Here is a 15698-nt window from a genome sequence, read left to right on the forward strand (position 1 = left end):
TCAATGCTGGCAAAAGTTGTACTGCTAAATATTTTTTGGGTAAACATACTTTTTTCAGGATTCTTCGATGAATAAAAAGTTAAAAAGAACAGCATTTATTCAAAACATAAATCTTTGCTATCACTTCTTAACAGTTTAACACATCCTTGCTGAATAAAAGTTTTAATTTCTATATAAAAAAGAAAGAATAAAAAAGTACTGACCCTAAACCTTTGAACTGTAGTGTATATTGTTAGAAAAGACTTCTATTTTTAATTTGATAATACATTTTTATTTATCAAATAATCCTGAAAAAAAGTATTACAGGTTCGAAAAAAATATTAAGCAGCACAAGAGTTTCCAACGCTGACAATAAATCAGCATATTAGAGTGATTTCTGAAGGATCATGTGACATCTGAGGAATGATGCTGAAAATTCAGCTTTGATCACAGGAATAAATTATATTTGAATGCATATTAAAATATAAATACATTGTTTTAGATCATAATAATATTTCACAATAAAAAACTTTTGATCAATAGTGTACATACATACACACAGACATACACATTGCTATAATCTAAAAGACACTAAAATACATAAAAGACACTTACGAAGCACTCAGCAGCATCATCCATGAAGCCTAACTGAAAGCGCTGCTCATCCTTAAAGGTTTCGGCGAGGGCATTACGCAGGTTATCTGAGGGCAACGCTCGCTCTCGGCTGTGCTGGAACTGACAGAATATTCCCTGCAAAACAAACAAAGTGCTTTCAAACTTTTGACTCTAAAACATCTTTTTAAAGGAAGCATTAAAGTACTGCGTCATGATGTGTCTGGCCGTGAGAATACCTTCAAAGCGCAAAAGATGCAGGAGTCTCCCAAGCAGTAGTGGTTTGGGAGCTGACGAAGACTCCGTCTGAAGATATCCAGATGCCAAAGAACCTGCATGGAGTTAAAGGAAACTCATGCTTATAATTAACTCACCTCAGTAAACTCGAAACAATCTGGAAATAAATCGTGTAGATTGTTTCACTTAATTAAGCAGGTTGCAGCACACATTCAATGACTTATTACTGCTTATCAGCAATATAGGGTGAAAGTTAGTGTTTTATTCAGTAAATACGTTTTGAAATTGTTTTTGTATCAATATATAAATATTAATGAGAGGTGGAGCAGTATTGGTTGTTTTACTTTGAAATGTGCAGCGATCACATTCATTCACATTCATTTAATTACATCACAAGCTTTTGAAGTTTAACAATCACTTTAGGTCACAATTCCTGTCCGATCCCAAAATGTAAGACCACTTACAATGATAATTAAGAATTCTGTTATGCTTTAGTACATTTATTTTATATACACTTTTTATAACCTTAAATTTGAATATAATAGTAATTTCTAAATAAATAAAATTATACATTTTAAGACGTTTTAAGGACCAGCAGGGCACTGCATTTATAAACTTCTACAGTATTTTTTTATATTTGGGATTGTATTTCTATATTTTCTGCTTTCGTGTAAATATTTGATAAGGTTTTAGAATGTTTTTTTATTTAAAAAAGTATTTATAGTTTTAAATTATTTTATTCCAGTTTAAGTGAATTAGTACTTTAAATGTAAATTATAAATATATCCATGGCAACTAACTAGGGGTGTAACGATTCACTCGTTTTCTCGATGCATCGATTACAAACCCTGACCATTCATATGCATCGATCTTGAAACATGATTTATGAATCGTGAATCACCGATCTCTGACAGTAGTCATTCCAAACGCTAAGAATCGAATGATTTGGGGTATCTGCTGTTCTGTGGATTAACAGGTATTTGTTGAAGCGATTTCTATAGCGATTCAATGCTTTCAAAATACACACACATTAAATTACTACAAAGCACAATTTTTTTTTTTAGCACGAATTTTCAAATTTAGATTTTAAGTTAAGAATAAAAACACCAGTAGTTGTCATAAATTTTACTAAAATAAGGCACTCACCAAATTTACAAAGCAAAGGAGGTACAAAAGCGCTTTAGTCTTTGCACAGTCTGTGTAATGCTGCTCAGAGATGCCATAAATCCATTTACACAGCAATTGCACCTTTATACATTTAGGCGTTTTTACACAGCTGATTTAAGGCAGCTGTGTTCCTTCTTAAAATGCAATAAAGATATAATGCCACATTAAATCTAGACTAAATTTTGCCTTCTTAGATCCACCTCAGCACCTTACTACCAAAACATAAAGTTGTAATCGCTGGGCAAATGCATTTATGCCACCTCTGAGCTGCATTAAAGAGTCTGTATAAAGACACCTAAATGCCTCTTTAGAAGCAATTCTGTGCTACCTTTGTGTAGTAAATTTAGCATATGTGTCTCACACAGTTCAGAGATGGCATAAATGCATTTACACAGCAGCTTACACAGTACTTTGATACTAGGGGCTGAGGTAAGTCGGAGCATTCATAATTTAGTCTGGTTTTTATGCGGCATTGCATATTTACACAGAATTTTGAGCAGGCACAGAGCAGCCTCAACTCAGATGCCTCTTGAAGACAGCATCATTTCCTGCATACTGTTTGTAGCAGACTTCCTGTTAGAAATGTGCAGTAAAATCATGTCCATGTAGTGAGGTCCCCTAAATAACAGACCTTTACACAGTCAAGTTAAGGCTGCTCTGAAATGCTGCACAAAAGCCAGACTAAATTAAACCTGCTTTGAGCCACCTCAGCCTCTAGTATAATTTACGTAAAGACACTTAAATGCCACTTCAGAAGCAGCTCTGTGCCACCTCTGCAATGTAAATTTGGCGATAGTGTGCTTCTCCTCTAATGCATCTTTTTAAAGTCCTTTAACAACTTTATTCTGGTTTTGCATGACGACTTCAACAAGCCAATCTTAAAGTCAACATAATCTCCACAGGCCATGCATTATGTCTTAGCCTCTTCTTATTGGCCGTCATTGTGTGAGAAATATGACTCATTGTCCATGCTTGGTGGAAGAGCTCAAGGGAGATTTGACCGTGACATGATGGGGGGGTATGAGCGGTTCATCTGTGTGTGTGTTTGGAGTTTGGACGACCAGTGTAAGGTTACTCTTCACTCAATGTCTTTCCCTTAGGCCCCAGATAACTTAGTCTGAGCATGACCTCACTCCGTGGTGATGAGTACAGGAACCAGATAACAGAGAGACAGGCAGAGGTCCATTCAATCATAGAGTCCACAATCCCATCCAAGAGGGAAAACTGACTTCCAGTAACAAGCGGCCTAGGAGCAAGTCAAAAATTTGGGGGCTGACGGGTGGAGCTGGCATGCCGTAAATACTCTCTCAGTAGGCACTGAGGAGGAGATGACTGTTTGCTGTGAAGGTCAGACTTCAAATGTGAGTTCTTAAGAAAGTTAAGTATGTTTAAGGGGGCGGGTGGTGTGATATTTTTATGTTATTGTGGTAAGTCCAATCTGTCTGACATTTTTAGATTTAGGTGTGATGGCAACCATATTTAGACTTTAGCCTTTAAAGGTTAATAAAGCCATTTTAAAAGTAATTATGCTCACATTTGCCCTTAAATTAATAAATTATCGTAAACTGATTACCATATTCAAGTTGCTCAAAGTACAACTTGTAAAAACATTAACATACCAGTGAAAAGGAGTAGGCTACTAGATATAAAAGATACATTATACAATTAAAACCTGTATTGAGCAAGGATGCATTAAATTGATTATAAGTTACAATAAAGACATTTTTACAATGTTTACAAGATATCCATTTCAAATAAACACATATTTGTAACTTTTTATTCATTAAATAATATCAGGGTTTCGACAAAAATATGAATTAGCACTGCAGTTTTCAACACTGATAGTAATATTAAATGTTTCTTAAGCTTCAAATCAACATATTAGAATGATTAAAAAAAATGTATAGTAATAAATCACAATATTAATATTTTTACTGTATTTTAACCAAATAAATGCACTCATTTTTGAGCATAAGATACATCTTTCAAATACATTAAAATGTCATACCGACACCAACGGTTTGAATGGTTGTGCATGTTTGTATACGTATATCAACAATTTGATACATTTTAACAAAAACATTAAATAAATCAAAATGTAACTTAAAATATTAAGTATATACAAATTATTTTAAACGTGCATTCCTATTTATTCTGTGCAAACTGTTAAAAATATAGGCATATATATATATATATATATATATATATATATATATATATATATATATATATATATATATATATATATATAGGCACAAACCTGCTGATGCAATGGTTTTCTTAGCTTTGGGTTAAACACGTACCTGCACTGCACTGTTGAGGAAGCAGCTGTTCTGTCCCGGCTCATTTAGTAGTCCCTTGGTTGGGGCCAAGGACAGCATAGATCCTGGCTGGTAAGACCTGCCAAGATTGCCTCCTGGTCTCCTGAAGAACTTGGCCCATGCCATTGGATTTGGGGTATCTGCTGTTCTGTGGATTAATAGGTATTTGTTGAGGTTTGAGTTCATTTAAAGTAATTTTACTAATCAAAGATTGAAAAGGGTTGTTGTTATGACAGATTGACTTGAAGATTTGAATCTCTATCTCCTACTGTACCAATGATTGAGTAAAAGCCTTTAGTTCTGCTGCTGACCTGTATGTAAGAGGTCTCTTGATGCGTATGTCCTAGACAGGACGGTTTGATCATTCCTTGATTTGGGTTGGGGATTTCGGTGGGTTGTTGGTGGCTACTGTGGCCATCAGGCCTCGAGTGACTCGCAGCATAGTTATGAAGGTGTCAGCTGGAATCAGTCAACCTTTAAAGGGTCGTCCATGTTTCAGACGCTGCTCTTGGAGGACATCAGCCTTAGGATGAGTAGGATTCACTCTGTAGAGAGAAGCAAAGCAATGCATGAATTCTTGAACAGCATTTTAACACACCGGCCTGAAATTGTAACATTTCTGCGAATTGAGACACTGAGAACTACGTGCCTTTGTTGAACACTTCCTAACAAATCACGGACGAGAGGAGTGGCTAAACATTCAAGCTGTGCAAAAGTCAGTAGGTCAGCTCATCCAACTGGTAATGCTGCACTGAATAATGTTATTGTTTAACTTTTTTTACGACTTTGCACCAACCTGTTTCTGTTTCTATGCAAGCAAACAAGCAAGCTGATGTTATCCACAAGGAACAAACTGACATCATGTCAATGTCTTGGCAAATGCACAGACTGAAAATATGCAAATGCAGCTACTTTGTTGCTTATACTTGAAAATCAGTACGATGTGTACTATAACAAAGATTCAGCCACTAGCAATGGCCTTGATACCCTAAATGTTAGGTCTGTTTAGTCAGTCTCGACCCAATAATACTACACTTAGTCATTTTCAAATAAATAGCTCTGTAAATTGCACTTGTTTCAAAGCAGCTTTACAGTAATAAACAGGAAATATCACTGTAAATATAGCAAAAACAACAATTTTCACTGCTTTCACAACTCAATAACTGTCAATGCTCCAAAGTTAATCAATTGAGAAAAAAAAAATTTGATTCAGATATAAAGCAGCTTCATAGAAGACAATATGAATGCTATAATTCAGTTCAGTTTAGTTGTTACTGATTCAATTCAGTTCAATTACAGTCAATGTTGCAAAGTTCATCATTTATAAAACAAAATAGGATTTAGCTATAAGAATATCTCTACAGAAGTCAACATAGTCATTTTTTAGCTTAATTTAACGTTAACTGAAGTTAATTTAAGTTGTTTCATATGAACTGGATATAAGACAGTTGCAGCTCAATTCAGTTATCCTCCGATAGTGTCCGTGCAGTCAAATCAATAAAATTACTGAACATTACTGATTATTAATAGTCTTTTAAAAACTACACTGTTGTATAAATGACATCCTCCTTACTTTGTTTTGTCTGCATCTTCATTGCCGCCAATGAGAGCTATAACACCTGGATAAAGCTATCGTTAGCAATCCAATTCATCTTAACAGACAGAGCAAAATCCACAAGGATTCTGGAAAGTCCCAGGTAGCATATTTTGCCCAGGAATGATTCTGACAATGCGCCAGCATTAGAAATGGCTGACTCCCTTGGGCAGTGTATTATATCTGAACTAGGAAGCATTCTGAAACACACCAATGGATCTGAAAGCATGCTATACACCCTTACTGATGCATTAGAGGAGTTTTACTCAGAACTACTCACAAAAAAACACATTAAATCTCAGTAATTACACATTTTTGGTTGATGACTACTGCTTAGCGACTGAAAGCAAAGTCCATTCTTCATCATATAGCCTAATAGTTACAATTGCATTAATCTCACAACTCTACCATTTCTAGTAGGACTGTATCACTCAAGCAGTGCTCACCTTGTCAACTCAATTTGTTTATTTGCAAGGTTTTCTATGAGAGCACGCTGGAATAATGCATTCCTCTGATTCCGATGATAAAAAGGGAACAGGATATTAAGTTTCCAAAAATGTTCCACACACAGTTTGGTTCTTGGCTCGGAGATTGTGGTGTGGAGGTCTGGAGAAGATCACGGGTGGAACTGTATGATCTGGTGAAAATAGAGCCAAAAATAAGCACATGTGGGCGACAGTTTGTTACTTTTGGTTCGAATTTCAGTTTCTGATCATCCAGTTTTCTCAAAACTCTTTAAAAATAAAGATTCAAAAAAAGTGTTTTCCACAGTGATGCCAAAGAACCATTTTTGATTCGCCAAAGAAATTTTCAGAAAACAGCTCTTAAAAGAACCCTTTTTCAATTATAAACAACCTTTTGTGCGACTGAAAGGTTCATTGGATTTTAAAGCCCTTCATGGAACCAAAAAAACAAAACAAAAAAAAAACAACAACAACAAAACAAACTGTCTTTCATGGCGGTCAAAAAGTGCAGAATATTATTTTTGAATAAAATTAATGCACTATGATTTAGTTAAAAAATGTTTTGGTGGATTGTATGATACTGAATTATATTTATGCAATAGTTATGGTCAATTTATTATTGTTGACCATAATTCCTTTTTTATTATTATCATTATTATTATTTTTTAACCACAGACTTCATTTCAGTCCATTTTCAAGGAGACACTTCAACAGGAAGATTATTGCTGGAAGTTTGAAAAAAGTTGTAAAATCTTAAGTTTATTATAATCAAAAATGCACAAAAATATTATTAGAAATTTTATAAGAAATATATATGTTTTACTCTACAACTGTGACAAAATAAAAGCCATAAATCTAAACAAGTTGTGTTTCAAATTTGAAGTTACAGCATTGTGGGCTATAGGTTACAAATGTACTCAAATGTACCAAAGAACATTTCCCGATCCCGCTCCTTATCCATCTCCTACTTCACTTCCTGTCTGTTCTGATCTGTCCTATCCTGATAACAAGGCAAAATGCCCCCCCCCCAAAAAAAAAACATTAAAAAAAAAGCTTTCGGCAAGATTTTGTTTGTATGCAGTACCAAAGATTTCCACTAGATGAAATTGGTGTGTGTGTTTACATAGCAAGTGCCAAAAACAAGTTCTGCACCATTCCGATGAAGTAAAAAAAATAATAAAAAATAAAAAATGTTTCGGTCAAAAACTACCAAAGAGCACCAAAGGGTTAAGAGTGAATAGAAGCTACGTATTTGTCTCCAGCTCGTGCCACTCACTGAGGTTTCCTAACATTAGATAAACATCATCAGATGAAAAAGAAGTGTTCAAACTTGAGAAAGCATGATGTCAGAATGATGTCAGTTAATTTTCTATCAGTGCACTGACAGCAATGGAAACCTGTTAAACAACATTTCATCCACGCTGGTATTCAAACAATTCAGAAGTAGTTGAGGTGACCAATAGAGCATAGTTTGACCACTGATCTATTAACAGTATTTCTGGTTACATTTAACAAAACAAAAAACAGCTACTTTGAGTCTATGGGGTGCCTTTCTCATTTGCAGTGTGCTCACAGTCTGCCATAGCAACAGCATTCCAGTGTGATCACTGAAGCCACAGTGTTGCTAAAGAGCTCTTGTTTTTAGGATTGGGCTCCGTGTTTGGCCCCGAAGACACACCTCCACACACACATCTCACACATGTTCCAGTTTGGACCAACCACAACTAGTTTGGTAGAACATGATGGTTTTTTTTTTCTTTTCTGAAAAGTCTATTAATCAGTCTCTTGTTCTGATTTGAAGACACTTATGAAATATAAACAAAAATCAGATGGTTCAATCTCATAAGCTTCTCAACCGGTCTTGGTCATATCTCACAACAAAGACTACTTTATGATCACTGTTTTTTGTGCATTGTAGCATTATTTTCATTATAATTAACCACATAATGAGAAAAAAAGACTCTGTATTTAAAAGACGAATGCATTTTCATAATGACCACTGGATAAGGATCAGGAGGATTTTCATTTGTTCTTGAGGTCTTTGAAATGAATAGATTGAGATTTAAAAGAAAGAAAGAGAAAGAAGGAGAAAGAAAGAAAGAAAGAAAGACTAGGGGGAAAAAATTGTGTTCACAAATCAGGCTTTTTTTTTGTAGCCTATAGTTTTATTGTAAATTTAAGACTGCAAATTTAATACTGATGCAGATTTGAATTAAAGTCAGGCAGGTTGATTTTTAATAACGCACTTCAGTAAGAAAGATGCTTTTCACATCATAGCAATGGTCATTTTGTAAGAAAATGTGATGCCTGTCATGACAATATATCAAATGCATCCATGATAAAGTTAATAATAAATTGGATTATAAATTGTAATAAAACTACACAATACAACACAATGTGTAATTCAAAATATAGGCAAAAATCCTGTGAAAAATCAATACGGAAAATTCCTTCATATTAACACTATTTTCACAGACTTTTCTTCTATTGCGTGCGTAGCCCAAGATCTAACTGCTATTTAAGCATTATTTAGAGGAAGTATTATTTAAAAAAGCTGAGAGGTATCTGAAAGATGTCACCCACTCTCCAACATCCCATTTCTTTGTTAGAGGTCTGTTTTTAACTCTTGATTTCTTGATAACAGAAGGCAGCGTGTCCCAGAGTGAATCTTAGCTCTCACAATCAGGTGATGATGTAGCTGGAGAGTGGAAAAAGCTTACGTTATGGGTGATGCTTTTCTCCTGAGGTCATTCATCTCTGCATGACACAAACTTGGCCAGCAAGAGCGAGTGTGAGGTAGCACAGAAAAAAAAAAAAAAAAGAGACGAATGACAAAAATACAGTACCTGCCATTAGAAAGCTACAGCATCCACACAGCCTACTATACATGGCCACTGCATTATAAAGAGTGAGCTACACCTGTGCAAGATCAGATCTAGCTGATCATCACTTGATCAGTGCTATATGTTAGGCCTCACTAATATCTGAAGTTCTGAATTACACTTTGATACAAACCTCATCCTGCTCCGTTTGTGCAGACCTAAGCAAAACCTCCAAATGCATGGTTTATTATGGGGAGTTGTGCAAAATGATCAGGCCTATCATTTAACAAATGTGTCTTTGCAAAAAAAATAAGTGCATTTAACTAGTGTCAAATGATACTTCAAATGATAAAAGTATATATATATATATATATATATATATATATATATATATATATATATATATATATAAAACCTGTACTTGAAGATAATATAGTAATGAAATAAAGTACACTTAAGTGTACTTACAGTATACTTTCACAACTATGTTGGACTAAAAAGTAGAGCTGAATTGACAGTTTCACTATAAAGTATTTAACAAAAATTATAATGGTTTTGTGCTGTAAATAAATAAACTAACAGGGTGTTTACACAACACTGTTTTTTTTTTTTTAAAGAAAAACTTTTCTCCTTTTTTTAATCTGTTCCTTTACATGACAAAGAGGTTTTGAAGGGCCTGAAAATACAAAGTTTTGAAAATGAAAAATTATATTTTTTATATAATTTAACCTCTGTTATTTTAGCTTACAGTACATTTTAAATGTATTAAATTGCAACTACATCATTACATATCGAAGAGGTACTTAAGTCCAGTTAAGTTTTTTAGAATGTAATACATTTTTATTTAATTGCCATTTACTTGACTTTAAGCAATTGAAAACATTGCATTCAGTGTGAAACATTTTTTAAAGCATATTTTATATAATTTTTTTTTTTTCAAGTGAACTTTTTCACAAGGGAGGAATCTGAGCACATGAAGGCATATCTAGCCATATCTAGGCACCGGAACAACATAGCTACGATGTAATGATGACAGTCAGGTTTCAGTCGTGCCATGTGACTGTCGTGTAATGTAAGTGAGGATATCCCCCACCCTCTCTACAAAGAGCTGAAACTAACTGCACATAACATCATTTCCTGTGCTCTCATTACGCCCTTTGACCAGCTTCCTAATTTACAATGACTCACTGAAACCGTGACATTTTTTTGTGCAAAATCCTGAAAACAAAACACGCAATGGATTTAAAGGGACAGGTCACCCAAAAATGTAATTCTGTCATTCACTCGCCCTCACGCCGTTCCAAACCTACATGAGTTTATTTCTAGATTTAGTTTGGTTTGACTTCTAATTTGGAGGGGGAAAAACACTTCTCAAAATATCTTATTTCATGTTCCACAGAAGTTTAAAATAACACGTAAATTTATTTATATTATAACATTTATATTTTTGGGTGAACAATTTAAATGTGTTACAAGACCAAATGGCTTGATCAAGACTTTTCTTTATTTATAAATCTCTTACTTGCATTAAACTGATTACCTGGTAACTGAATATTCAAGACTTGAAATAAAAATAATAAATAGCTCCTTATCCTTATGCTGCTCTAAGATGACCATTTCTCTGAATATGGAGCTCGAGGTGCTGTAATGTTCAAAATTTAAAGCTACGATGAACTGTCTGATCACAAATGGTTAAATATCTCCTCTAAGCTGATCTAAAGATCCCTCTGCAGATTGACGGAGAGGAAATAAATCACTCAAAAGATCACTTCGATTTGTAATGTGCAACTGAATATTTACACTGATAAATTCTTAAAGCTCAATTCAAATAAGAAAACTGATTTTTGCCACAGCGCCGTCTACAAAGTTCAAAAGTTTAATAAGCTCTTCTGCTTTTTTTATTTATATCGACTCATTCTTTAACTCCTACTCAAATTTTCCAAGTAACATAACTCATGGTGATTTGCCTGGAAAAAGAAATGTGGCCAGATTGCATCACATTCTGGTTACTTATCTGAGGCAACACAACAACCACACTATTTACGGATGATCTCTTCTCCTTACGAAAAGAGGATATGTATGACAAATTAAAGTAGAGGCTGCAAAACAGATGCTACATTCTTGTGTTTAAACCACCACAAAATGTCTGAGTCACAGTTCACTGATAGATTGTCCAAACTTACAAACACAGAAACCTGGTCAACAGACTCCAAAAACAGCAATGCAATGATGCATTTGATTCAAATGTATCATAATGTTGCAATGCACGGTGAAAAATAACAAGGTAGGAGTCGGAAAATAATGAGAATATGAGAAGCAGCTGCAGAAGATGACAGATGGATAGTTATGCAATGAAACGAACAATGATTTTTTACATCTATAAATGATAATGCATGCCTAAAAAAAGTCTTATTTAGCAACCAGATGCCAGACTGTGAACATGTCATACTGGAAATGACCAAATGACTCTTTTCTGACAGCAAACCCACAATAATTGCTACACAAAAAGGAGAGTTTTGCCCTGGTGGGCCACACTGTCGGCGAAACCCGACACGCTCCTGAAACAACACCGAGGGAGCGGCAGAATTCCCGAAGGCTCGGAGAAGGCGGTTTTGGCTTCAAGCAACAATGCTGCGGCCGTTTCCTGTGTGGGCTTCCTGTTGGTCATGCATTGCGTTCCAGCACGCGGTCAGCACTTTGAGTCCAGAGACACCGGGCAGGTCACGGCCATTAAACACACAATACATTAATACTTAAGTGACAAAACAGCTCCTGAACAAACAGAAACAGATTTATCGAGACATCAACATTTATCAGTGACTGAAGTACAATATCCTCTCTGAAACGTACTCGACTTCCGAAACGTTTCCTCGCTTCCTTTACGGCTTGGAAATAAATGTCAAATTCACAATGCGGCCACCATCTCGCTTTCCTTTCATTTTCTAACTGAAAAAAAATAAAAAAAAATGGTTTCCTCCGAGTCGACAGGGTTTAAACCATTTATTTCAGCGTCAGTGGCTTCATGCATTATTAGTGCGGTGCTTAGTCAGACACTTCCAGATACTCAGAGGAGGACTCCTCATTGTAAACAATAACAAATGAAGCAGATGGCTGCCGTGCCGAGAAGAGGTCTATTTGGATTTGGAGAGATCAGCAAAAACCTCTTCTGCTTTGGGACGATTTACCCATAAGCACCTGTCAGTTACTTTAGGAGTAGCATCTTGACAAGCATACAAAAAGGATGGAGAGAAGAGAAACTATCATAATAATGAAAGAATGGCTTGCTTGCAAACGGATCCTCTGTAGTGAATGGGTGCCGTCAGAATGAGAGTCCAAACAGTTGATAAAAACATCACAGCAACCCACACCACTTCAGTCCATCAGTTACTGTCAATTCAAACTAAAATAAGAGTCTTCTATTCGTAATATTGCTTTTTCTACTGAAAAAGTCATCTGGTCTGAATCAGGAGAGAAATATGAAATAAGAAATAAGAATAAGAAAGCACTGTTTACAAGCCAAAACAGATCTAAACAAGATCAAAACAGATCTAAACAAACATGTGGGTGGATTTTAATGTGAGAGGACAACAGCAGATGGACTTTCTCACTGGAGGAAGTGTTATTATGGATTATAATAATGTGTTTTAGCTCAAAGCAACAATCTGATAAAGTTAAAAATGCCTTGATGGATTCCTTTCTTACAAACTTGCAGTTTTTCTGACGGCACCCATTTACTACAGAGGATCCACAAAACAACATCTAAAAACTACATCTTGGATGGCCTAAAGGTGATTAGAGTTTCAGCAAATTTTTATTTTGTGGTAAACTATTCCTTTAAGGTAAGACTTGCATGTTTCAAAAAAGACAAGTGTTATGTTTCTTTTGGCAATGTTGTCCTAACATCATTAAGCTCACACAAACAGGCCTATCTCTCTGTCTGAAACTCGCCCGCAGGCGCAGACACATGCACGATCACGCACAAACATGAACGCGTTACAGGACATATTCATCCTAGTTTCCACAAACTCGATCTGCAAAACTGGCCTTTCCACGAAACTCCTCCCCGAACAATTCCAGTCATTTCCACCAGGAAACACCTCGGCAGGGAACAGCTGTTAACTGATCTGAAGTCAGTGTTTTCTACAGATCTGCGGGCGGTTAGGATACTGAACTGATCCCAGATGAGAGAAGGGCCGCAGTGGAAGACGCAGCCGGTTCTGCTGCATGCCATCTCGATTTCACAGGTGTGGGGAGAAACGTAGGCACCAGCAGAGCAAATACAAGCATGCTGAGAACTAAATGACTGTTGCCCAATCTCAGACATACTAAGTCTCACATTCTTTGGTCACTATACAATTATCTATAATTTGTTTACTTGGACTAAGGAGTCACCACACCAACACCAATGAAGATTTTTCAAGTATAGATATTAATGACACATATGAAATCAGAGGGAACGCAAATGTATGCGTCAATTTTCTTGTCTAACTAAATGAGTCAAAGAAAAGCTGACATAAGTAGCCTCGTGCACAAGTGCCAAACTTCTGCAATCGCATGGTGTTTAAATGAAATGCACGGGCAGCAAACTTTAATGAGAAGAGTGCTTTGGCAGGTGCGTGGAGCCAATTTAATCAGCTGTAATGTTTGTTGCAAAGAAACGTATAATATTTGCATCCCCAGATGGAATACCTCTGCTACAGCTACTCCACCACTAAAAAAAAAAAATATTCTGTAAGCTACAAAAGAAAAACAAAACACAAAGCGTGAAGATAATTTATCCCTTTGCATTAAGCTTTACTCCCCAAAGACATAGCAATAATATAAAACAACTTATTTAATACAAAGACATGACGTTGAACAAATCTTTAATTTTAATTTACACTGCGAGAACTCATTTTTAATCAGTATGTGTTATTTATTTGCAATAAATACCCTAGGAAGCTTTTTAAAAATATTTTTAAATCAAGATTTTATTTAATTTTTTGTCTTAATTTTCAGGAAGAAACTCACTTGGCTATATTTTAAAAGAACAATTGTAAACGGGTAAAATAAAAAATCTAGATAAATTCTCTATACAAGTGCAATATCTTGTTTTTTTTCTTGTTTTAATAATGTTTGGACATTTTCAGTGAAAAAAATTAAAACAAACTGATTAACAATATTTTTGCCGTTTAAACCAGTGTAGGTTTATCATATAATTATTGTCTTATATATATATATATACACACACACATAGTTTCTCACTGGAGTAAATGTTAAATATCATGAGAATACAGCAAATGAAGTTTAATAAATTTACATTTTTATTATTTTATATTATATTTTGTAGCATTAATTACGCATCAAAGCTGTTTCCGACCCGAGTAGTGACATCGAGTGCTGCATATACTGAACTTTAATACTGAAAATGTAATTATTAACTAACATACATACACATACGTCACAACATTACACGTACTCTCTAGACTAGCTTTCAAAAGTAACACTTAAAAAACAAAACACACCGCGCTGTTTTTTTGATTCGCTTGAATGCTCTCGTCTACACGTAAACAGTGAGCTGCTATGCTAGTTCAGTTGAGAAAGGCTGAGGCGCGTTCACCTGGATCAGGTGCGTTTCCGACGCACGCGCACTGACGAATGAAACATGGCGAAGTAAAGTTTGACCAAAACAAAATGTACAGACATGACAAGAGACACGTCTACTCACCACGTTAACAATAAAAAAGGGATATATCCTTGTTCCTTTCAGTGTCCAGTCAAACAAAGTAGGCTTTTTTTGGTAAATCACTACTGACTCCTGGTGAATCTGGCGTCAAACTGCTGGACGGAAAAGCGGAAGCGACAGACGACTCACGAAAACACACCGGTGTAAAGATGTGCACTTCAAACACAACACCACAAGCACCTTCGCTCTTATGACTCAGTGTGGTTTTCACTCTTTCTTCAGTTATTTCCAGTCCTGTGATGTGAAGTGAACGGTCCGGAGCGCAGTACTGAGTGAGTGACTGCAGACACCTGAATTTCCGAAGTCAAACTCCTCCTCTCCGATACAGTGTGTCCTGCAGTGGATCTGTCCCAGTGCAGCACGGCCGAGGGAGGGAGGAGTTTCTCCTGCTCTCTCACACTTTCCTCTGCTGTGTTCACTCGTCTGGGTGGCTGTGTTTCAGATCTCGACTATAGGATTTTAGGGCATATCTCCGCGTCTTCAGCTGAAATTGTCAACATGACAAGTCGTAATTATGACCTCGAGTCACTCTGGTTGGAGCGATTTAAATGTTCTTTATGCATCTACAAAATGATGACTAAAGAATGTGCATCGTTGTGTTTTTTGCTTTTTTTCTGTCAGTTTATGAACGTGATGCAAACTGAATCATTAGCCTATTTCACCCTAGACCACAAAACCATCATAAAGGTATTTTTTATTTTATTTTATTGGGATGTATACATCATCTGAAGGATGAAATTAATATGCTTCCCATTGATGTATAGAACAATAATTGGC

At 35.7% G+C, this 15698-nt stretch overlaps 1 protein-coding gene across 2 annotated transcripts in view; it reads right to left on the reverse strand.

Moving 5' to 3' along the window:
- The window catches only part of LOC127962205 (inactive ubiquitin carboxyl-terminal hydrolase 53), a 43504-nt gene extending 28211 nt beyond the window's left edge, over positions 1-15293 (reverse strand). Inside the window, exons 1-5 of one of the 2 annotated variants that reach the window (XM_052561711.1) lie at positions 14904-15293; positions 4628-4861; positions 4299-4459; positions 831-923; positions 595-729 (exon numbers count right to left, since the gene is read on the reverse strand). In XM_052561711.1, the coding sequence (XP_052417671.1) occupies positions 595-729; positions 831-923; positions 4299-4442 (372 nt within the window). In that variant the 5' untranslated portion in view covers positions 4443-4459; positions 4628-4861; positions 14904-15293. Of the gene's footprint in view, positions 1-594; positions 730-830; positions 924-4298; positions 4465-4627; positions 4862-14903 lie in introns of both variants that reach the window. The other variant, XM_052561710.1, reaches the window with a different exon arrangement.
- Between the last annotated feature and the right edge of the window lie 405 nt (positions 15294-15698).

This window comes from Carassius gibelio, chromosome B7, assembly GCF_023724105.1.
Source record: "Carassius gibelio isolate Cgi1373 ecotype wild population from Czech Republic chromosome B7, carGib1.2-hapl.c, whole genome shotgun sequence".
Classification (NCBI taxonomy): domain Eukaryota; kingdom Metazoa; phylum Chordata; class Actinopteri; order Cypriniformes; family Cyprinidae; genus Carassius; species Carassius gibelio.